Consider the following 23,186-nt stretch of genomic DNA (forward strand, 5'->3'; position numbering starts at 1 on the left):
AGTCTACACCCTCCCTGTTACAGTGCGGGCATGCTTCCTTGTGGCTGTCGAAGTATTTATTGATCTTCGCTGGGGTGAGGTAGGCTCTGTGTAATATATAAAAGTGCACTAGTTGAAATCGGGCGTTCCTGGAGCTCTTCCATGCTCGCTTCACCAGCTCAGCCCAGATCGTTTCCGGAATCTCGCCCCCCACATCTGCCTTCCATTTGAGTCGCAGTGCATTTAGGGGCGTCTGCATTTCCTGTGTCATTCGCCTATAAAAACATGTAACCGCTTAAGAGTCCCTGCCACCGTGACTGTCTGCAGTTCAATGAGTCCCTCCCTCTAGTGTTATGGTTATGAGTTTAATGAGTGCAGAATTCACAGGATAGTCAAAACTGCATTACAAAGACGCCGGAGCAGCCCGTCAATTCCAATACTGTGAAACAGAAATATATTGTGTGCACCCTTACCAAGGTTACAAGGCTGCCATTTGCTGGGTAAACTGTAAAACTGAAATAGACAACAGACCAAGAAAGACAACAAGCATGGACGTACTCACCTCTGACTGCTTTTTTGTTTTTTGTTTGAGATTTAAGGACTCATATTGCCACAGATTTCAGAAAAAAACAATTGAGTACCCAACACATAGTTACAAGTCAGGTGCATAGGTTAAGTGACTGCAGTGACTCAGTGGGCGATCTCTCCTGCATACTCCTTTGTGGAACACCACAGTTCTGAGGAATGCATTTCCTTGATTGTAACTCTCTCCTTGGAATGATTTACCCTTTCTATGCTGCAGGGGCAGTTTCTGTTTGGGGCTCTGGGTCTGTGATTCTCTGAAATTCCTATGTCTTTTCTGCAAATAATATTAAATGCATCCATTTATACAGAGATATGATCTCCAGGGCCGGCCCTAGGCATGGGCAGTGTTTGCTGCTGACCAGAGCCTCGCACTCAGCCCACCATCATGGGGCCCACACCAGTTCAACGAACCACCAGCCCTCTTGTACTCCTGCCGATTCAAGTGAAAGAAAGGCGTCTCTATGCAGTTGGGCCCATGAAAAGGAGGGGAGGGCCCCCCCCCTGCCCCCTGCGTCTCTTAGGGATGGTGTCCCAGTTGCAAGGAGACGCATTTTGCAAATTTGTCCATTCAGAGACTGTGGAAGGCCCATTATCAGCACTTTACCGCTCCAATCAATCAATCAATCAATCAATAAGAGGTTTGTAAAGCATGCTACTCACCCATAAGGGTCTCAAGGCGTGGGGGGTGCTGCTCTGGTTCAGCCGAAAAGCCCACAGGTTTAAGCCTCAGCAACCAAGCAATTCTCACACCTTCAGCCCAAAATGGGCTCTAAAGGAGGTGCTTATAGGTGGCTGAGAGCAGGAGCTGCGGCCCAGGAGAAGTCTGAACAAAGCAGCTCCTGGAGCCCTGAATATGTCACATATGCAAATTAGAGGGTCCTCGCACATTCCCTTATGGCCCAGGGCCCCCAAAAATCCTAGAACCGGCCCAGATGATCTCAGATCGTACCTCTAAGCAAACAATGTATTTAAGTATGGACTTGTGTGTTCCTGGCTGCCCGGCCAACCTCGCTCTGGTCAAGCAGCTGGAAACCAGGCAGTCAATCAACATTTTGCATGTTACTAAAGCCCTTCCATGGGAGTTTTGGTGATTTTCACTGTAGGCCAGTGCTGCTGCAGATGGTGACAGTTATGGGCGTTGCAGGCTGCATCTCTGCATGAGGTCAAATGTCATTCGCAGGCATAGGTTTCACCCTTTCCCACTCGTCACAGGGTATGATTGGATGCAAGCGCAGTAAGAGAGATTTGACACCTTGTCCTTGGTAATGCTAACTATTATTTCTAAACTTGTATTAGGTATATTGTGCTGAAAAGCCTAGTCACACTGACTGTACGTTTCTGGCTCCTTTAGAAGTAGAGCTACGGTATTTGTTCCCCAGCAAATTTGAACCAAAAGTCGTGCAGAGCTTTTGGTCCCTGGCAAAGTTGATCAAAATATCCTCAGCTTTTGAGGGAGTCAAGCACAGAGAGTGAAATATGTACATAGAGTGTCATGACTTGTGAAATTCTGGAAAATGTTTAAAAACCATTAAACGCTATGAGTATGCAAGCCTAGGATCTGGTGCGCATACTTGGCACTTATTAAGGACCTAATTTATTTAGATTGATTGGCGCAATGGTTCTAGAATGTTTTATTCTAACTCTGGACATGTTTTGATTTTAGAGACAGAAGCTGTAGCATGCTAGATGTTTGTGGTTGAGTAATTCTGGGGATCTGGCTCTGTCATATGGCATTGAATCAGACATTGAAACTGGTCTTTGTCAGGCCCTAAGGTCATGCTCATAACAAAAATGCCCAAAACATTGATTGATTTCCAAACAATGAATGTTAAAAACTTTAAGGTAATGCATGTCTGCAATTTAGTTTGTTTCTATTTTATTTAATCTTGCATTTTCTTTAGTGTTAGTTATTTACATTAAGTTGTGTTTTTGTGGTTTTTGGGTGCATCTCATTACACTTTTATAGTGCATTCTTTCAACTGAGTCATGCTAGGTGTTTATGACGAGCCACGATTGAGAGCTCTAGTGCTGAGGCTGAAGGCAGTGTGAGTTTCTTACCGTGCCCGTCACTGGATTGACCCCTCTGCAAAGCACACAGAGCAATAGTCATTTATTCCAGTTTCAACTGAAATTCTTTGTAAATGTGGGTGAAGGGGATACACAGTTGTCAAAATATTTATAAGGTGAAAGTAAAAGAAAATAAAGTGCTGACGTGAGTGCAGTGGACGTATGGGGTCAGTGAAGGAGATACGAGGAAGTGTATTCAGGATAGAGTGAAAAGAGGGTGCTGAAGAGGAAAGAGATGAGGTTTAAAATATGCAGCAAGATGACGCGGAGAGAAAAAGGCCATACACGTCTTACATAAAGTGTATATAACTGAAGACCAATACTCCTTTCACAGGCTTCAACGGAATTTAATTCACAGTATCACAATTTCATAACTGAAACATTTCCAATATTAATTATTTTCAACAAAATTGTTGTTACTCATTTATCTTAAAAAGCAACCACCGTTGACAAAGCCAATATTCCTGACAGGTTTTATGTGTGTATTAGTTGTTGTGTTATATATCTGGATCCAATAACAGAAAGCTCAGCGAGAAACCAAAGTACTGATCGGGTGGCTCAAGATGGGAATCACAGTAATTACATTTTTAAGACACTCTCCTTTTAGAGACCTCCACTTTTTTCATCCCACTTAAAGCCCTGTCTGTGCATATTTCATTATGATTGCAGCCAGCAGCTCTGGGTGTTTCCTCCACCCTGGTTAGAGCCTTATCTTCCAAAGTTGATGCTGCCTGCAGTGTAAGACACTATGTAAGCACACAATTCAAAGGGCCTGAATTTGTTGCACTTTACAATTTGTGCACTACAGTAACTCTTGAACATATTAATGCAGTAAGACATTTTTAATGTTTTAAATATTTCAAGAGTACACCTTCACAATTGCTTTATAAGCCTTCTTGCTTTCTCATTAAATTCTAAATTAATGTTTGCTTTAAAATGCACCATTCACCAATTTGTTCACATTGTTTCATATTTTTCTCTGGGGGAAGACCCCCCACTTAGCCCCACGTTTGTCTCTTGAGGCCACTTTGCTCTCTACATAAAAGCTATACCCAACATTTATACCCCACAACTTTCAAATGTCACCAGCTGTCTCTGCTATGCAGAACCATTATTTTATAGTGATCGATTAAAAATCTTTATTAGTCACTTAAATCATTTGTCCTGCTCACTGTAGAGTGCATGACAACTCTGGTTTAGTTCCGAACTGTATTAAAGAAACATACAATAGAATAAAGTTCATGTGTCAAAATAGAAAGTAATGAAAATATCCAATGTCTCCGTTTCAAGGCGAGTTTTGGATATTGGTACATAGTTCACCTCCAATGAATGTAAATCTTATGGTTCGTAAAATAGAGAGGACTATTTAAGAGAAAGGGTAAATCATCCGTTGGAGATAAGGGACTCCTGTTTCTCATATGCCTAGCAAGCTACACGTGCCAGTCCCTGGGATTCAGAGTTGCTCTCCTTCCCAATCTGCTTTCACTCCCTCCAACGTCAACTCCATTAATGGAGATCTGGTTCAAGAGATGGAAGGTGCTCAGCACATCCAGGACATGATTTTTCCAAGAAACAAAAATAGAGTCTTTTTGTCCTGAGACAAAACTGATTTTATTCATTTATATTTTGCAGCAGTTTACATGTTCCCAAAATGCTGTTGAGTCTGAGTGGGAGTAAACCACAGCCTGGAGCAAGGTAATTCATAATTAGGCCCTATACTTAAGCTAGTCAGTGTTGTAGAAAGGGTACCATGGGATCTAATGCAAGTATGGAAAATATGTACCTCTTCGCTGGTTGGCTTGTAAAAGGCAGACATACTCTGAGTGGGATGGACATCCAGGGCCCTGCCAACTCTGCATCAGTGAAAGATGTCCCTAATCCACACACTTTCCATTCTCAGAGTACTTTGTCCAGATTTATATTGAATTTGCATAGTTAAAGTTACTTCCAAAACCTGAAAACATTTTACATGTGACCTTTTGCAAAGCTCTAGACCTAGCTGGACTAGGAAGGAAGTATTTGCTCTTCTTCTAAAATTACACGGCTCTGGTTTTGCCTATTCGGCAACTTGGCGGGTGCGGGAGATATCCCCTCTCAGACCCACTGAAATTCAATACAGTTCTGAATGCAGTTAGTGTACCACTGCTTTGTTCACGCTCATCATTAGGGAATGCTCCTCAGATTATTTTGGGACATTACTGGGCCAGACCCAGTTCTGCCAGAAATTCCGAAACCACCCCCAGCATTTATAAAATAATGAAATATTCCAGCTGGCCACTTTTCCGCTTTGTGCTCTCACTGTTGTTGCATGCGGCTATAGGTGAAGAACCTCAAACAGTTTCCAGAGTTTGCATTTGGCATATGCATGTCAGGTGGCATTAGTGACCGGTGCTAGGATCCTCAGTTAAAGTGCAAACCTCTATCCTGCTGTCCATTAACCACCAACTGTGGGCACAAAATGTTTTTTAATAAAATCTAAACTTTGCACAGGAGAAAACTGACGAAAATCCCACTCTAAACTATAGTGTTAATGTAACTACAGCTTAGATTATTTCTTAATGGCAAACTTTGTGCATTCAGGACAGCCAGGAATACAGAAAAAGAAGATAACATGTTGTGTGTGTCTACCTGGCTGCTTTCTCAAGTCTACGATTTGGTTGTTAGGTCTGTCACATGCATACAAGATAGAGTTCAATATTAATTTCCAAAATTGTATGCAAACCTAGGAATTCCCGTGTCCTACATAAAATGACCCATTTCCTTCAGCACTTCTGAAATCTGCACTTACTCCTGTAATTGTTAGCGACAGAATCCCCAATGAATGTTCTCAGATCAATATCACTATTAGCTACGTAGCCAATACGTGACGTAATGAATGGCATGAGATTTGAGAGCCTGGTCATTCGACCTCTGAAGTGAACCTCAAGTGAACTGTCTATAATCACCGCTGGGACATCAGCCCATGTTTCACCCGACCGACCATCAAGTGTCCTTGATGACCCACTTAATACTGCTGTTTGCCAGAATCCTCCATGCAGAAATACAACAGGTTTAAGTGAAAGTGTAAAAACATCACACTTTTCAAGGAAAAACTGTCTTAACCTGAGACATGTACAGTGTCCTGATGTAGCCTGAAGATTCTGACCCTTACGGTTTGCATATCCTGATGAGATAGGTTGCAGTTAGTTAGTACAGTGATCTGCTTGTCCATACGGGTAAATTTGCTGAAATTGCTGTGGATGAAATTGAAAGCAAAAATAAAAGACTAGATAAAATTGATGTTGCAATCTCTCCATTCTCTCTTGGTCCTTCTGAAGAGTTCTAGTTCATACCATCAACACTTTTAGTGCTGGGGCAACTGAGGTGAATTGGCAGGGCAGATCACTATTAAGGAAGCATGATCTATTTCGTAGGTATCTGGATGACTCAAAACAATGAGAGGTTGATGTATACTGGTGAGTAAGTTGCATGTGTTGAGCTTTCTCAACTACTAGAGGGTTTCAGCATGACGTTGCTAGCATTCTTAACCAAGGTGATGCGTTGCTAGCGTTCTTAACCAAGGTGATGTCCAAGTCAGCAGAGTGTTTCTCTCTCCCTGCAGTTGAAATCTCTCGACGGGGTTCAGAACCTCCCCCGACTGCATGAACTCTACGTACAGAACAATGAGATCTCCAGTCTGTTACCTCTGTCCCCCTCACTGACTCTCAACGTCTTGGACGCCTCCAACAACCACATCCAGTTCTTACCGCAGTCTCTGCAGGTGCTACGGGGACTTCGCCGCCTGAAGCAGCTGAAGCTCAAGGTAAGACAGTGACTGTCCTGGGACAATCCAGGATCCCCCTTACATCAATTGCTGTCTCACTCTCCTCCCTCAACCTCTCTTATGGTGCTTTACCCTGCTCTTCAGCCTCATCACAACCTCTCTGACTCTTGCTTGACCCTTCCTCATCTCTTGGCTTTGTTCATTTTCAATTTTAAAATCTTTCCTATGGCTATTTGTGTTAAAGTATAGTATACACATTGTTTCTGAAAGGTGTAGCCGTATATGTCTTTATAACGTTCTTTCAACTGTATTCCAGTTGCTTTACAAGTACCTACCCCATAGAATGGGGGTTGGAAAGTTTGATTCATTTAGTGTTGTCTTTAAATCTACCTCTGCCTTGGTTTCTTGTTACCCGTAATGATTTTGTCAACCTGATATATTTTGATATTGTACTCTGAGGATTACATATTTTCCTTGCATCCCGGTATTCGGTGTTGAAGGATTCCAGGCTTCAACATATTATGTTTTTTTTCCGAATTCCGTAATTTTTTATTGTAGAGAAAATATATATATACATGGATCATTACATATACATGGGTGGAAAAGGAAAGAAGAAGAGGAAAGAGAAAGAAAAAGAGAAGAGAAAGCGGGGGGAGGAGGGGGCTGATTCAAAGTCCAGCTTTCCAGTCTTATTGTGGTAAGTCCGATTTTCAGTCTTGGCGGTAAGGTGGTTAGACCTCCATCCCCATGTAGCGTTGGTTGTACTTCTTGGTCACGTGCCCCGGCCGCCCGCTGAAGAGATAGACAGAGGAGAGAGGGAAGAGGAGCAGTGTGCGTTCCTGGAGTGTGCGCTATCCGGGGGTCTACTGCTTGGCTGTTGCTGGTCGGTGACTGACCCTTCTGCCTATGGTGGTTTGTGCGACGCGAGGTAGGTGTCCAGGGCCTCCCAGATGCCTGACTGCCTGTGTATTTTGGGTGAGTATTTCGCTGTGATTGAGTCCGCCCCCCTCAGGAAAGTGACCCAGTTGAGCCATGCCTTAGGCGTGGCTTTCCCTGTGTCCTTCCAGTTGTGCAGGACCGTTTTGACCGCCGCTGTCAGCAGGAGGTCGATGAGGTCCCGAATTTCCTTGGTTGCTACTGTGGGGGATGCGAAACCTAGTGCAAGGCTGTGGAAGTCAAGCTGCAGGTTGGTCCCTGTGATCTCATTTATTAGTGATTCTATTGTGTTCCAGAAAACTCTGACTTTTGAGCATTGGAAGAGTAGGTGTGCGAGGTCTCCCTTTTCTTTGTTGCAATTCCAGCAGGAATCGCTGTCGCGGATACCCATGGATGCCAATCGGGCAGGGGTCCAGTATGCCTTATGTATGAGCCAGAATTTGGTCTGGTTTAAAGTAGCGGTGACCTTTTTCCTGGATGTTGATCTCCACATCTCTACCCTCTCCTTCTCGCTCAGCGCGCTCCCTCTTAGTGTCTCCCAGTAGCTGTTTACCTTGTCGTTACGTTTTGTGGACTTAGGGCATAGTGCTTTGTATAGGTGTGCGACCTGGTGCCCCAGTTTGTTGAGGTTGGTTGCGTATTGTATGATCGACGGTGTTAGTCCATTCAGGTTTGCCTTCCTTATTGCTACCTTAATCTTCAGGAAGTTGTACAGTTCTACGCTCTCTAGGTCGTGTTTCTCCTTGAGTGTGTCGAAGGTAATGTTTGTGCCCTGTTTCAGTAGGTCCCTGGCTGTTGTGATGCCATGCTTGTACCATGAGTGCATGTTCAGAGTCTTGTCCCTGTATTTTATCGTGGGGTTGTGCCATATTGATTCTAGCTGAGTTCTCTTTATGCTTGTTCCCATTAGTTTGTCAATACTTAGTAGCGCTGTCTTTGTGCTGTTTAGGATGGGGTTTTCTTTGATTGCTGGGTGTCGTGTGGCTGTTAGTAGGGCGATGGGTTCCATCCCTTTCAGCAGGCTACACTCCAGTGTCAGCCACGCTGGTGTGTATTCTGCATACGGGGTAAGCCAGTGTAGACCCTGTCTTGCTATGCACGCTTTTGGGAAAGTTCTGAAGTTCGTTATATTCAGGCCCCCTAAGTCCTTAGACAGTCTGAGCTTTTTTAGGCTTATTCTGGGCTTCTTACCCCTCCACAGGAAGGTATTCAGCATTTTGTCTAGCCTCTTGTGGAAGTCTTCTGTGTTTATCAATGGTAGCATGTTCAGCATGTAGTTCACCATCGGTGTGAGCATCATTTTGATCGTCTCCACCCTACCCCACCACGTAGTGAATTTGGGAGACCAACCCTCCACTCTTTCCTTTATTTTGCTTAGTATGGCTTGTTCATTGTGTTCCAGTGTGGACCTAAGGTCTCGCTCGAAAAGGAGGCCGAGGTATTTGATGGGTTTCTGCTGCCACGTCAGGCCGGACGAGCCTAGGACTGTCTTGGTGGTATGAACGTTTAGAGGCTTGCACTCGGATTTGTCCCTATTTAGTTTGTACTCCGAGACCTGGGCGTATTGTTCTATCGTTCCCATCAGTGCCTTGATCGATTTTTCTGGGTCTTCAGTGATTATTAGCACATCGTCTGCGTACGCCGCTAGCTTGAAAGTTTCTCCCTCTACCGGTATCCCTGTTATGTCTGTGTTGGCTCTGATCATGTTTAGGAGAGGTTCTATCACTAGCAGGAACAGGGCTGGTGAGAGTGGGCACCCTTGTCTGGTCCCCCGGCTAAGATGGAGTAGGTGTGACGCCCCGCCGTTAACTACCACTCGTGCTTTGGGGTCATTATAGAGGGCCATCACCATCTTCTTATAGTTGGGTCCGAAGCCGAATTTCAGCATACATTGGTCTAGGAAGGGCCAGGACACTCTGTCAAAGGCTTTCTCGGCGTCTAGGGCTATCATGACCGCTGCGTTACTGCTTTTGGAGGAATGATTTACTATGTGGCATAGTAGTCTTGTGTTGTCATGAGACATTCTGTTCCGCAGGTAGCCTACCTGTGAGCAATGTATGAGCTTCGGGAGGAGGGCATTGAGTCTGGTTGCTAGTATCTTTGCGTACATTTTGCAGTCTACGTTGATAAGTGAGATTGGTCTGAAATTCTTTGCTTCGTTTGTGTCTTTGCCTTCCTTCGGTATTACTATTATGTTGGCTTCCGCCATGGTGGGTGTCATGCGTCCTTGCTGGACACACTTTGTGAAGACCTCCTTCATTGTGGGTCTGAGGATCTGTTGCCATGAATCCGTCTGGTCCTGGTGCTTTGTTTTCTTTAAGACTCGCTGTGGCTTTCCCTATTTCGTCTTCTGTTATGTCTAGGTCAAGGACTTCTCGTTCCCTGTCAGATAGCGTTGGTGTGGAGATGCGTGCTAGGAGCTCCTTTCCACCATCCTCACGTAGGGTTTCATCCCTTGTGTAGAGCTCCTCATAGAAGTCTCTGAAGACCTCCAGGATCTCCTTATTTGCAGTCTGGGATTTTCCGTTCCTGTCTTTGATGGCCTCTATCGAATGCTGTTTCTGTTTCCCCTTGAGGTAGGATGCTAGATTTTTCCCTGCTTTGTTTGCTGAGCACAGGTTGATAGCTTTGTATTTGTTTATCCAGGTGCCTGCCCTCTCACTCAGGATTTTGTTTAGTTCGTATTTACGTTTAGTCAGGTTTGTGAGGGTATTCCTATCTTCCAGGTTAGCTATGTGTCCGTTCTCTAGGTTTTTGATTTCTTCTTCCAATTCGGCGATTTTTTTGTTCCTTTCTTGGTTAATCCTCCCTTTAATGGCCATGACTGTCCCTCTTATGGTAGCCTTTAAGGCATCCCATAGAAGGTCTCTGTCTATCTCGGGGGTGTCGTTATTCGATAGATACTCTTTAATTGCTGTCTCGATCTCTGCCCTATTTGAGGTATCTGTAAGCAGGTCATCATCGAACCGCCATCTGTGAGTTGGTTCCTCATTGTGTTTCCCTGATAGCGTTAGGCTGATGTGTGAATGATCTGAGATGCCCCGGAGTCCTATTTCCATGTGGTCTGTGAGGTGGGTGTGTGTGTCTGATATGAGGATGTGGTCTATTCTGCTGTAGGAGTTGTGTGGGTTCGAGTAGAAAGTGTACTCTCTGGCATCTGGATTTTGGAGGCGCCATGGGTCCTTAAGGTTAAGTTTGGAGCAGAGGTTTTTCAGGATGTTGCCCTTGTGTGTCGTGTGGCTTTGTCTGTGCGGGTGCTTATCAATGGCTGGGTCTAGGACCTGGTTCATGTCTCCTGCAACCACCAGGAGCTCTCCCAGTGGCAGGGTGTGTAGTTGCGCCTCTACTCCATCCCAGAAGGCCTTGTCATCGCTATTAGGGCCATATACATTGGCCACGTGTATCATTTCCCCGGCTCTTCTTAGGCTGGTTACCAGTAGCCTGCCCTCTGTGTCTATCTGCGTGTTCACCAGAGTTAGCTTTGATTTTTTGCTTGTGAAAGTCACCACCCCGTTCTTTTTGTTCTGTGCTGCGGACCCCCATACTTCGCCTATCCATCTGGTCTTGAGGCGCGCTATGTCCTCTGATTCTAATCTTGTCTCCTGCAGTACATAGATGTCGGCCTTCAGTTTCCTCAGGTGCTCTAGTACTTTCCTCCTTTTCATCGGGCTATTGAGACCCTTAACGTTTAGGGACACTATCTTGATGTCAGATGATAGGTCAGTGTTGTTGTTTTGCATCATTTGTGGATTCGTGCATTTGGCGATCTGTGTGGCCTTGCGATCTGTGGGGCCCTGTGATTCCCCCTCCCTAGTCCTTGGCTAGCTAGTGCGTTATTGTGCTTATACCTGTGCTTGCTGCTCCTCGTTGAAGGTGTGGAAAGTTGAAAGATAGAGTAGTAGAGAAGATAGAAAAGAGTGATCCCATGTGTGTGCTCCCCGACCCCTTCTACCCTCCCCTCACCCCCTCCCCCCCTTACTTGCTGAGTGGGAGTGCGACGACAAAGTTCCTTTGCTCCGCATCCTCCCTGAGGTAGAGTTTGTGCGTTGTCCGTGGTATAGTTCTGAGGTAGTTTCTTCCGGGCCTGTCCATCTCCTTGTGGCAAAGAAATAGGGTTAGGACTCTGCTGTGCTGCTTCCATTGTCTGTATGGCTGATTGTCGCTCGTTAGAGTCTGCTCGCCTGAGGTAGCCTTGTTGTGCTGTAGGTCCGGGTTGTTTCTCACTCCGATTGGGCGGACCCATCTGGCGAGGCGCTTCTCTTGGCTGCGCCTGGGGGTTTTGTGTCCATCTCTTCTGTCGGTGGTTTTTGCATGTATCGTCTCAGGTCTTCAGGGTTCTTGAATGTCATTGTTCTCATCTTGTCTGTGATCCTGAAGCGGGCTGGGCCAGCGAAACTGAAGCTGATGCCTCTTTTGCGCAGGGCATCCCTGAGAGCGAGGAAACCCTTCCGGGTCTCGACCGTTGGCTTCGAGTAGTCCTGGGTTAGTACGATCTTGCTGCTCGCCCATGTGAGATTTTGGTTCTTCCTGGCGAATGCGAAGATGGCATCGGTGTGGGTTGTTCGCAGTGGGTTGCATATTATAGGTCTCGGCCCCCTTCCTGTTGTCAGTTTCCCTGCCGGCACTCTATATGCCTTTTGCACTTCGAACCTTCTGTCGAAATTGATGCCTGTGAGCTCGGGGATCATGTCCTCAAGCATTTTTGCGCATGAGCCCGCTTTGTCTTCTGTTCCTTCCGGCACTCCTAGTATCCTCACGTTACCTCTTCTGGCTCTGTCGTCCTGTTCCGCTAGCTGTTTTTGTATGGCTTTCGTGGCTTTTTGGCACTCTGCTATTATTTTGGAGTTTTCCACAGTTACATCCTCCACGGAGCTTATTCGTCCCTCTGCTGCTTTCATTCTGATATTGGTGCTGTGCAGGTCGGCCCTGATTGCCGCGAGTTCTAGTTGCATGTTGTCTATCTTGAGTTTTGTTTCCTTAGCCACTGCGTTCCCTTCATTGATCTTCCTTAGGATAGTCTCTAGGGTTGCTGTTTCATTTTTTAGTTTCAGTGGGGAGTCAGGGGTCTCTTTTTTTGCTTTTTTCGGGTCACCTGCTGTTTTGCCATCATTGTTTGCCATTGTCCTGCTGCCCCTTCTTGATAGGATGCTGCCCAGGCGCCCTTCTTTTTGAGTGGAGATTGGGCCACAGGTTGGGTTTGTGGCTTGGGCTGTTGCGTAGGTTCTGTACCTGCTCGGTTCTCTTATGTGCCTTGTTCTGGTCTTAGCTTTTGGTCCTGCCAGCGTGTGCTTTGTCTCGTTCGCAGCCTCAACCGGCTGCTTTTTACTGGGTCGCTGGTGAGTTTGTTGTCTGTCTAGGAGGTGCCAGTTGAGGCTCTGTTTGGGTCTTGGCTCCCCGGCTCTTGATCCGTTGTTCCGGTGCCGGATGTGGCGGTTCGATGGTTCCCCCTGCTTTTGGGATTTGTATGCGGGTATTCTTAGGGCACAGCTTGCGATTCAGCCTAGAACCCTTGCGCGCGTTTCCTGCTCTAAGCTTCCACAAGTCTTTCCCAGCAGGTGCGCTTTCCAGCTCGTTTTCCAAGAGCGTGCGTGTCTCTCTTTCCCGCTACTTGTTTGTCTCCTCCACGCGACTGCCTGGGGCTACTTAGTGGGACCGTGCTGCGGTCTTCCTGCGTTTCCTCACCTTCGCCTTCCCCTGTTGCGTCGTGTGGGGCTGCGCTGTCGCGATGGTGGATCAGAGAGTTGCTTGCTGCCCCTCGGGCGTTCTCCACTTCCGGTGTTTCTGCTTGTTGTTTCTCGCTTCCGGTAATGGCAGCGCCTATGTGTAGAGTTGCTTTCGATTTCGCCAGCGCCTGTTTCTGAAAGTGCCCTGCGCCGCTAGAGGCACCGGGGCTTCGGGGCTTCCCCGCTGCCCGGCGTCTCCCCCTGCAGGCCTCTCGGCAACTCCTTCGCCTCTCCCCCGCCTTGATCACCCTCCTTTCTCCGTGCGCCCCCCTCCTCCGTGCCTCTCTCCTTCCGCTCTGATTGCCCGGTGCGTTTGGGGGGGGGGGTAGTGGGTGGTTCCGGTCTGGGGGTAGGGGGTGGTTCCGCTCTGGTCGACCTTGCGTGGCTGCGCTGTTGAGCGTGGCGGTGGTGCAGAGAGTTGTCCCTCGGGCGTTTACCACTTCCGGTGTTCTCGGCGCCTGTTGTTTACTGTTCCAGGCTTCCGGTAATGGCGGCGCCCATGTGTAGGGTTCGCTTTCGATTTCGCCAGCGCCTGTTTTCCGAGAGTGCCCTGAGCTGCGAGAGACACCGGGACTTCGGGGCTTCCCCGCTGCCTAGCGTCTCTCCCTGCGGACCTATCAGCGACTCCTCCGCTTCTCCGCCCGCCTCGATCACCTTCCTTCCTCCGTATGCCCCCCTCCACCTTGCCTCTCTGCTTCCGCTTTGATTGACCGGTGCGTTTGGGGGGGGCCGGGGGTGGTGGGTGATGGTGCTTGGCTCACCTCCACTTCGTGTCTTTTCGTCTTGCTCGGCTCGGTGTCTGCGGTGGGCTACCTTCTTTTACTCACTGGGCGCCATTTTGTCTGTCCTCCGTTGTTGGGTCTCAGGGGTTCCGTGGTCCGATATTGCTGATCGCGCTGTTCCTGTCATGCGATCCTTCGTTCCGATTGTAGCCTCTCTCTTCCCAGGCTTGAAACTTGCTCTCTTGCTTAGAACAAACTTGTTTGGCTGGTCGTTATGGCCTTAGTTAACCTCAAGGGTGCGGAGCGAGTGGACTCAGACGACCGTCCACATTGCCGTCCAAGCCACGCCCCCCATATTATGTTTTTTTTTGCTGAAGTAATGTAGAGGAATAATGATGACTGTGAGTTACCATTTTATGTTTTCAGGGTCCTCGATTTTTCAAACAGGGCAACGGGGCAGAAATCATATATTCCGGCACTCTTTTATCCTCATTTCCAGATGGTTAGGGATAGTTGTATGTCAGAATATCATTCACAAAAATATTGTCTAACACAAATATTGTAAGTAAAGTATTAATTACAAAAATATTATCCCATTAGGTATACATTTGCTATTAATAGCCCCAATTGTGTGATATTTTTCTAAACTATATTTAGCTTTCAATATTTTTGTTAGATGATATTTAGTTCACAATATTCTAGTCCCATACTTTACCCTTGCCCGGTTCGTGTATGTTCACAGGGAAGCTGTTAGCTGCTTCAAACCTCTTTAATTTAATCTGGAAAGTACATCCACCATCCTTGGAGGTGCACCCTACACAATGCCAGGCGCGATGGGCTCTTGCAAACAAATTCCATTCTTGAGTAAATTGTGGCTAAATAAAATACCCTCTTACCTGACCCAATCAAAGGGGCTAAGAAGAACCACCCACAGAGGCAAGGCAGCCAGGCTGGCCCATGAGGGTCTCCCTCACCTTGTCTCCCTCTTTCCGTTCATTCTTTTTTTGCCCAACTTTGCTTTCGTTGTTTTCTTTGCTGCTGCCCCACCCATGTATGATCAACCCTTTTTGTAGAAATTGCTTAATGTTTACAGTGTCATGGTAATATTAGGAACTTCCATTTTCACTTGTAGTAGCTATCAAGTGATTCGTTTACAAATGTGTACCTATCCTTCAGTGCCTTGAAATGATCTTCATCGTGCAAATTCAAGCTGACCAGTAACAACTGTTTTCTGTGACATCTAGTTGTGAAACTAAACTATATTTTTTAAACAGAAATCTAAACAAAATGTACTTGCACTGGGCTGGGAATGTCACCTGCACGGCAAACAGGTACATACACCTGGCCTCAGCTCCTGACTGTATGAAAAACTGATATCTCGTCTTGTTTTACACTGGCAACATGCTAATCTAGCTTGTGCACAGAGATGTAAACCTGTCCCTGATAATGTGAGGTCCAGAACCTGTTCTGTGACCTGGAGGGGGAACAGAGCGTGCCCTCCTACTGGGTGTAGGACAACTGGCCATGCCCTGGGTGAATCACATAAAGTTGTGGAACATAGTGGGTTTTTGTGAACCAGTGGTATGACCAAACATTTTTCTCTGTGTGAACGAGAGGATCGTCTATTTACCATTCTCATGTAAAGCTTCAATGTTATGTGAACCACATAACCGTGTGCATGTTGAGTGCATGTACGTACAGTTCGTGTCCAGCACATGTATGGTAGTTGACTTTGTGCGTGGTATGAGCTGGAGTGTAAAGACCAGTGTGATGCATTTTGGATGGCCTCTAGTATGGCATGACTCAATATGGATAGTGATACAGCTTCCCCATGCAATGGAAGTGTATTGACTGTATTTTTGTGGCTGAAGGGTAGAGTTTCAGACACTGAAGTGATGGAGGATCGAGACAGCGCTCTCCTTAGAAATTCAATGAGGACCTTCTTAGCAAAAGCTGATGATAAATTCTTCCTTAACCGTGCCATTTTGTGGCAGGGGTGAGGAGTGGACTTACCGTTTCTGTTGTCAAGGTGAAGACGTTTTTAATTTGTCCCTGACGACTGTTTCAGGAAGGCTGAAGACAGCTAGGTGCAGAGATCTCACACTTCATTGTACCCTTGTGGTGCTTCTTCTGGGAGCCTGTCCCATTGTTACCTGCTGTGAGAGCCATTGCTTTGCACAAAGGGTATGGCTGATGAACAGCCGGAAAATTACCCACTCCAAACCAGTTCTGAAACTGTAGGCAGTGGATCTGGAAAATGTGAATAGGAAAGGCATCCAAACCATCCCACCTTGTTCCAGCTCTATGTTCTTCTTGACAGAGAAAGAGAATGTCTGGGCTTGCAGGAGGAGAAACTGTCCAGGAGGAGAAGCAGGTTGTGAACCTGCAGACGTTGCGGACTGCCGTTCTGAGCAAATTTGACCTGGCAGTTGTCACGAGTGGTCACCTTTCTTCATTTGTGGCCCCAGCAGTGGGCCATATGTACAAATCAAGCCTGAAAAGTAACCATGTGCTGTGCCGCATCCCTGCAGTTCCTGAAGGCCTGGTGAGGCTGATGCCTTCTCTAGAGAAGAGGAAGCCTGATCTTGTCCCAGATGCCACACATGCCGGATGAGCATCTGCCAAGAAGGCCTGAAATGATGCTCATCACCACAGTCTGAATTTCAAGTGAAGACTGCCAGTGTTGTTCTGTGTCAGCAGAGTTGCTGCTCAAAGCGCCGGCTGGGACAACTCCCACCATTGCTGCACGACCCCAGCAACATGAGCAGATATCACAGGGTCCCACAAGCAAAAGACTGACCTAGACATTCAGACCGAGTTCTGCACCGGGTACATTGACTGTGACTGAAACAATCCCATTTTGGGTATTAAGTGTTGAACTGAACTGTGCAATATTCTGTTGGATAGAAAACCTAGTAAATTGCACCTGTGCTTAATTTAAGGCTATACCTACACGAGGGGATAAGTCTTATGGTCATTAAAGAAGCTCCTAATACGGAGAGAGAGTGCCAAAGAGCATTTTAAACTTACCTAGAAATTATAGTTGGAATCACAACCCTGTAACTGAGCGCACTTTTACTTTTGTAGTGTTATTAAAGTACTTTCTTTTTACTAAGATAAGCACTGGGCTGGACGGTGCATTATCGTGTCGGTTGTTTCACTGTGAGTTCTGAGCTCTGCTCCCACCTGGCACATACACACATTACCTCCCTGAGATGCCTTTGACTGCTCGGCCTCGCTACCTTGAATGCAAATTGACATCACCTACCATGGTTGGACCGCAAAAGTCCCTCTCTGACATGTGGCCCTCCTGAATGGGTCAGGCAATTCGTCGTTAAGTAAGAATACCAAATGAAACCAGTAGACACAGTAGCTTGTTCCAAGAATCAACTTACATTTTCTCTATACAAGTTCAGTTGTGTGGAACCAGTTGGAAGCCACTTTGTGAGTGTTGAATTCAAATTTCCATAAGGCATTACGTGCTAAATGGTTTCTTCGATTATTATAAGTTGAGTGCACCATTTTAGTCGAGCTCTTCATGTTTGTTGAAGAGGCAGTGTTTTTTATACAGCAGTAGGCTCGAAATATGGTGTCAGACTCAGTCTGGTGTGTGCTTCAAGCTTGCCAGAGGTCATTGAGGTTCTCAGGGTCCAGGGCAATGTGGGGCTCTTGGAATCCTGTTCTGTTTTTGAAAGGTGCCATAAGTACCCGTTTCTAAGTTTTTGTAAAGATAAAACTTGATGCCATCCTGTGGTGTCCCTACGTAAGCTGTCTCAATATTAATGCCAATGATAGACTTGCTTATAACAAAAAAGCTGTAAATACATGTTACTGAAGGACTGTGGGGCCCTGGAAGGTGCAGGCCGCCTGTGTCATAATGCATCCTCCCCCTGTATCAGCCCTGGTGTTCTTGGTGCCGTAGTCATACCTGCCAACTTAAAGAACAATCTCACAGTGTGAAGAGGGGGCAGGCCTTCAAGGACGCTGGAGCAGATATTCTGGGGTGTTTTCCACAGCCCTTAATGGACGTCGGCAGTTCAAAGTCTCGGATAACAAGCTGGAAAACCACTATTTACAGTGGTTTTCAGCTGGTTTTCCCTGCCACCGTGTGATATCAGCTCCTCTCCGGGTAACAGAGTGATGGGAGCTCATATTGTGTGTCACACTGTAGCACCGGGTGAGTTGGCAGGTATGTCTTAGTGTTTGTGATTTGATAGTTTATCTTAAACGTTTTATTTACCATCTAACATGTTTCTAACACTCAGACATTTAACCTTTTCAAACTGGTGTGCTTGGATAATGTCTGTGTATGCAAATGTTTGCAAATGTTGATATTTGTATTGTCTATTTTTGCACTGGTGGAAACAAACACAATGGAATTGATGCTGTGAGTTGTATCACTCAAAAAGCATCTTCTTTTCTTCTGCTCCGCCCTCAGGGTAACCCATTGGCTCGAGACAACCGCTACGTCTCTGCTATCGCCCAGGCCACCTCAGTGGAGATCCTGGATAACTCCCTTCTGAAGAACCCCAGCAGGTCCCTGCTGCTTTCTGTGGACAAGTCTCTGCTGCTTCCAGACCTCATGCTTGGCTCTCCAGCAGGAAGTCAGATGAAGGAGCACTTGAAGGAGTCTGCAAGGGAGAGCTTCATGGAGAAGCTGCAGCGGAAGCGCAAGGATGTTGAGGGCACCATCCACCACCTGCACAACAGGATCCTGTAAGGCACCCTTCCATTAGTGCTGTGATCCATCAATTTAATGATATAGTGTCCGTATTATAATTTACCTAATGATATATTTTTTTTAAAGGAATGTTGTTATTGTACAGTTCAAAGGGTGCACAGTTCACACCTCATCAATATGAATGAATTCTACTATTTTCTGTTTTCATTTTTCAAAAATATTTGAAAGATTTAAAAATAGTATCCAGGATGGCAGACCACGCATAAGATTGTATTAGAAGAAAAATGAAAAAAAGTAAAAAGGAGAAAACTTTTACAATAATTAAGGAGTTTGGGTAACATGATTTTTCATGCAATATACAGACTACAGGGCCAGATGTACGATGGTTTTTGCATGCGCAAACAGGTTTGCGAACCCGTTTGCGCATGCAAAAACAGCATGGGGTATGGTCAAACACTATTTTGCGAGTCACAATTTTTTGCGACTCGCAAAATAGGGTTTTGTGACTCGCTATTAGGAAGGGGCGTTCCCTTCCTAATAGCAAGCGCAACCCTATGTACAGATGTAGTCTGTCTGCAATTGCGAGCGTAAAACACTCGCAATGAAGAGGGTGGTAATGGGGCCACAAAAGGGAAGGGGTCCCCAGGGAACCCCTTCCCCTTTGCAAGCGCAGGCTTTGCAGGCGCAGACCCAGGGACCACTGCCTGCCCTTAAAAAATGAAACGAAAACGTTTCATTTAAAAAAAAAAAAAAACATCCAGTTTTCTTTTAAGGAAAACTGGCTGCATTTGGGAAAAACTGCTTTATTTAAAAGCAGTTCCGGACATGGTGGTCTGCTAAGCCCAGCAGGCCACCATACCTGTGAGGGCCTGCCATTCCCAATGGGGTCGCAAATTGCGAGAGGCTAATTAATATTCATGAGCCTCTCTATTTGCGACGCCATTGGGAATCGCTAACAGTGTGTTATACACTGTTGTACATCCTAAATAGCGCCTCGCAAATTGAGAGTCTCAAAAGACTCGCAATTTGTGAGGCGCTATTTTGGCCGTCTTACATCTGGCCGATAGAAACATCATCAGGCACGTTTGAAACGCTAAAAAACAGGACAGGCTTCAGTACACTGATTGCATGCTGCTTGGTGTCTTCATGGTACTACAAATTCCTCTGCCACCCTTTAGCACTTTACTATATTTTCTTTATTTGTAGTACTGACGACTCTGCTGATAAAGTTAATTATTGGGCCACTGGCTTACGTACATATAAAGAGGGTATGGGACAACTTCTACATAAAAAATAAAGCTTTTTTCAGTGGGAATAAATATCTGAAGGGTTACCAGTTGTTAGTTTTAAAGTTTTAAAAAATTTGGCAGGAGCGGCCTCTCAACCAGAACCGCCGATTTTATCTACTATGCAATGCAACAATATAGCCAATTATTTCAATGAGAAAATTACAAATATTTACTCTCAGTTTAGCAAAACTGAGAAGGACATAGTCCCCACAAATAACACCTCCCTCCCTGGCGAGAAAACTAACAAAGTAATCGCCAAGGAGAATGTACTAACAGACTGGCAATCTATGGACATGGTGGCCTTTGTAGATATTCTTAACAGCATTAGATCTGGCTCTCCTCAGGACCCTATCCCTGCGTCTATTCTAAAGCAGTTGGATTCCTCCATTTTGGGCGTAATTAGATCTTTATTAAATGCCTCTCTAGAGGAGGCTGTGATTCCAGATGACTGGAAGCATGCCATGGTTGTCCCTCTGCTGAAAAAAGCAGAGGGGGACCCAGAGATCTTTTCAAACTTTCGACCAATATCATTACTACCTATTTTCTCAAAAGTCTTGGAAAAGCATGTCAATAACCAGCTATCTAAATTTGTCAATGATAACAATCTGTTGCATTTCTCACAGTCTGGGTTTAGAAAGGGACACTCCACGGAGTCAACCTTACTGGGGGTCACTGAAGCCATCCGAAAGGAATTAGATGAAGGGGGCACGGCGGCACTCATTCTTCTTGACCTGAGTGCCGCCTTCGACACCATCTCCCACCAGACCTTGATTCGCACGTTGGAGGATATAGGAATACAAGGGAATGCCCTGAGATGGCTGGAACAATTTCTGCTACACCGAACTTTCCAAGTCTTCTCCAAAAATAATTCCTCTGACTGTCATAAATCTATGTATGGGGTACCTCAGGGTTCTATATTGAGCCCACTTTTATTTAATATATATGTTACCCCATTAGCTAAGGTTGCGGAAGAAATGGGTCTTACTATTTATTCCTATGCGGATAACACACAATTAGTGTTCTCCCTTGAATCCACAGACAAATCTGATCTCTCTCCCCTCCGCTCTGGACTTCTGAGAATGGCTGACTGGCTCTATGATAATAAACTAAAATTGAATGCAGAAAAAACAGAGCTACTCATTTTTGGCAATCATAATGATCTATGGGGCCCATTCATTGGTCAGTTGAAATGGGCTCGCCCCCGGTCGCAGTCCATTCTGCCCGCAATTTAGGTATAATTATTGATAACAAATTATCAATGCGTGCACACGTCACAAAAACGGCCACAACTTGCTTTGCCATCCTTAAATGGTTAAGGAAAATACTTTGGCAACTGCCTGATGGGGCACAAAGGACAGTAATACAGGCCTTAATAGGGTCTCGATTGGACTACGGAAACATTCTTCTCCTAGGAGCCAACAAAGATACTATTAATCGTCTGCAGATTGTACAGAACGCCGCAGCTAGGGTGCTTCTCCATCTCCCAGGGCGTACTAGCATCTCAGAGCACCTGAAGAAACTGCATTGGCTGAAAATCGCCAACAGAGTGAAATTTAAAGCACTCTGTTATATGGTTAGGATCAGTATGAATGAGGCTCCTTCCTATCTGTGTAGACTGGCTCTGAAATATGTACCATCACGCGCTCTTCGATCCATGACACAAGCCAAATTTGTTGTCCCTAGAGTTAAGCGAGTACGTATGGGTGGACGCTCATTCTCTTATTTGGCCCCTGTCCTATGGAATGCCCTTCCCCTTAATCTGCGGTTGGAATCAAACTACCTCAAATTTCGTAAGGGAGTGAAATCTTGGCTTTTTAATCAGTAGCTCTCCCCTCTTCTAAGTTTCAGTTCCCTCAATCAGATCCAAGGCGCCAGGAAACCCTCAGGGTAGCTGTTGCGCCATACAAATGCACAAAATAAATAAATAAATAAATATGCAATGTAGTCTGTACAGCTCCAATTGTACCATAGGGCAACATGGTCGATATTATGGCCCAGTTGTTTCCTGTCTTCCCTGTGTTCATGCATATACCTCTTAAAATGCATATTTTCAGTTTCATAAAATAAAATTTTAGAAACAAGACATGACATTGCCAAAAATCAGACCTCATATGCCAGCCAGCCTACCACCACCCGCGGAGCACCTGCACATGAATCTCTTCTCCTGACTACTGAGCAAGAGATCCCGGCCACACCTGAAGGCAGCACGCACTACTGGAAAGGGTCCTGAGGGAAGCCTTCAGTACACTCAACTTCTGTTAAACGTGGAGGATCCAGGGAAGAGGAGATGTGTTGGAGCCATCGACCCACTCACTATCTTATGTTTAGAGGAACTTTCATTCCGTAGTGGGGGAAAAAAAGAAAACAGGTGGGGGAGTGAATCTAAACTACTTTTATGGCTCCTTCTCTGGTGCAGGGGGAGGACTTTGTAGATGAGGGCCTGTATTTAACAAGCATTCTCAAAGCCAATAGGTCTCGCCTTTTTGACGGAGCAAACTCATGTACTCTCATTGCATGCTGAAAGAAAAAGAAAAAAGAAGTTCCCTAAATGTGAGCAGTTGAAGGATGCAAGTCATTCAATCAAAAGGACGGTAAAGAAGCTTCACTTACAAAAGGGACAAACACAAGAAGAGGATGCAAAGCCAACGAATAAGAAGCACGCAAATGAGAGTGACAAGAATGCCAACCAATGGTAAGAATGGTTGTGCGGCCGAAAAGAAAAAGGTTAAAGATGCCCTTTGGAAGGGGGAATCTCCTCATTGTTTAAAGAAGGGGACAAGGAAGTGACCCCAGGAGATAATGTCCTTCTTACCAGAATTGAGTGTTCTATATCTGGATCTCATTGCAAACAAGCATTGGCAAAACTGATAAGTCTGGAGTTGCATGCAAGGCCTTTGGCTTTGTCAATGCTTGTTTTTTCATGGTTTTTTCAAAACCTAATTTTTGGGGAAGCTGCCGGACCCTCGTCAATCTGGGGGGAAAATTAGGTTACAGTAAAAAGTTTATGGTCTAAAAAGCAGGGAACTACTGTGAAGATGTGCTCCTTGTGAATGGACAGAACGCTCTCACTCTCAGTGAAGTTAGCCTTTGGCTGAGTTGGGCTGACCCATTGCTTCACACTGTATAGCGTAGTAGGTGGAAGAAAGTATCAGACTAATGGATGAAGATGGCTGGCTGAAGGACCCCTTAACAATCTATATTATGCATATAATATTAGTAATATAAAAAGATCTTGGCTAACGCTAGCATAGGTGCTGGAAGTAGGTGTGCGGCGGGTGCTGCAGCACCCCAAGATAACCATACTGAAGTTCCAAAGGTGAATGAGTGTTAAAGATGACTTTAAATGTTGTTTTAATCTTGTCAAATTTGCTGTATGTTCACAGACAGAGGTCAAATGTCTGGCTAATATTCTGACTAACTGCTCTTTATACTTTTAACATG

At 45.6% G+C, this 23,186-nt stretch overlaps 1 protein-coding gene across 1 annotated transcript in view; it reads left to right on the forward strand.

Moving 5' to 3' along the window:
* Positions 1-23,186, forward strand: part of LOC144763317 (uncharacterized) — a 306,535-nt gene that overhangs the window by 14,316 nt on the left and 269,033 nt on the right. Inside the window, exons 4-5 of the mRNA XM_078648804.1 lie at positions 6,233-6,433; positions 18,214-18,491. Of these exons, the coding sequence (XP_078504930.1) occupies positions 6,233-6,433; positions 18,214-18,491 (479 nt within the window). The remainder of the gene's footprint in view (positions 1-6,232; positions 6,434-18,213; positions 18,492-23,186) is intronic.

The sequence above is a fragment of the Lissotriton helveticus genome, chromosome 1_1 (assembly GCF_964261635.1).
Source record: "Lissotriton helveticus chromosome 1_1, aLisHel1.1, whole genome shotgun sequence".
NCBI classification, from domain to species: Eukaryota; Metazoa; Chordata; class Amphibia; order Caudata; family Salamandridae; genus Lissotriton; species Lissotriton helveticus.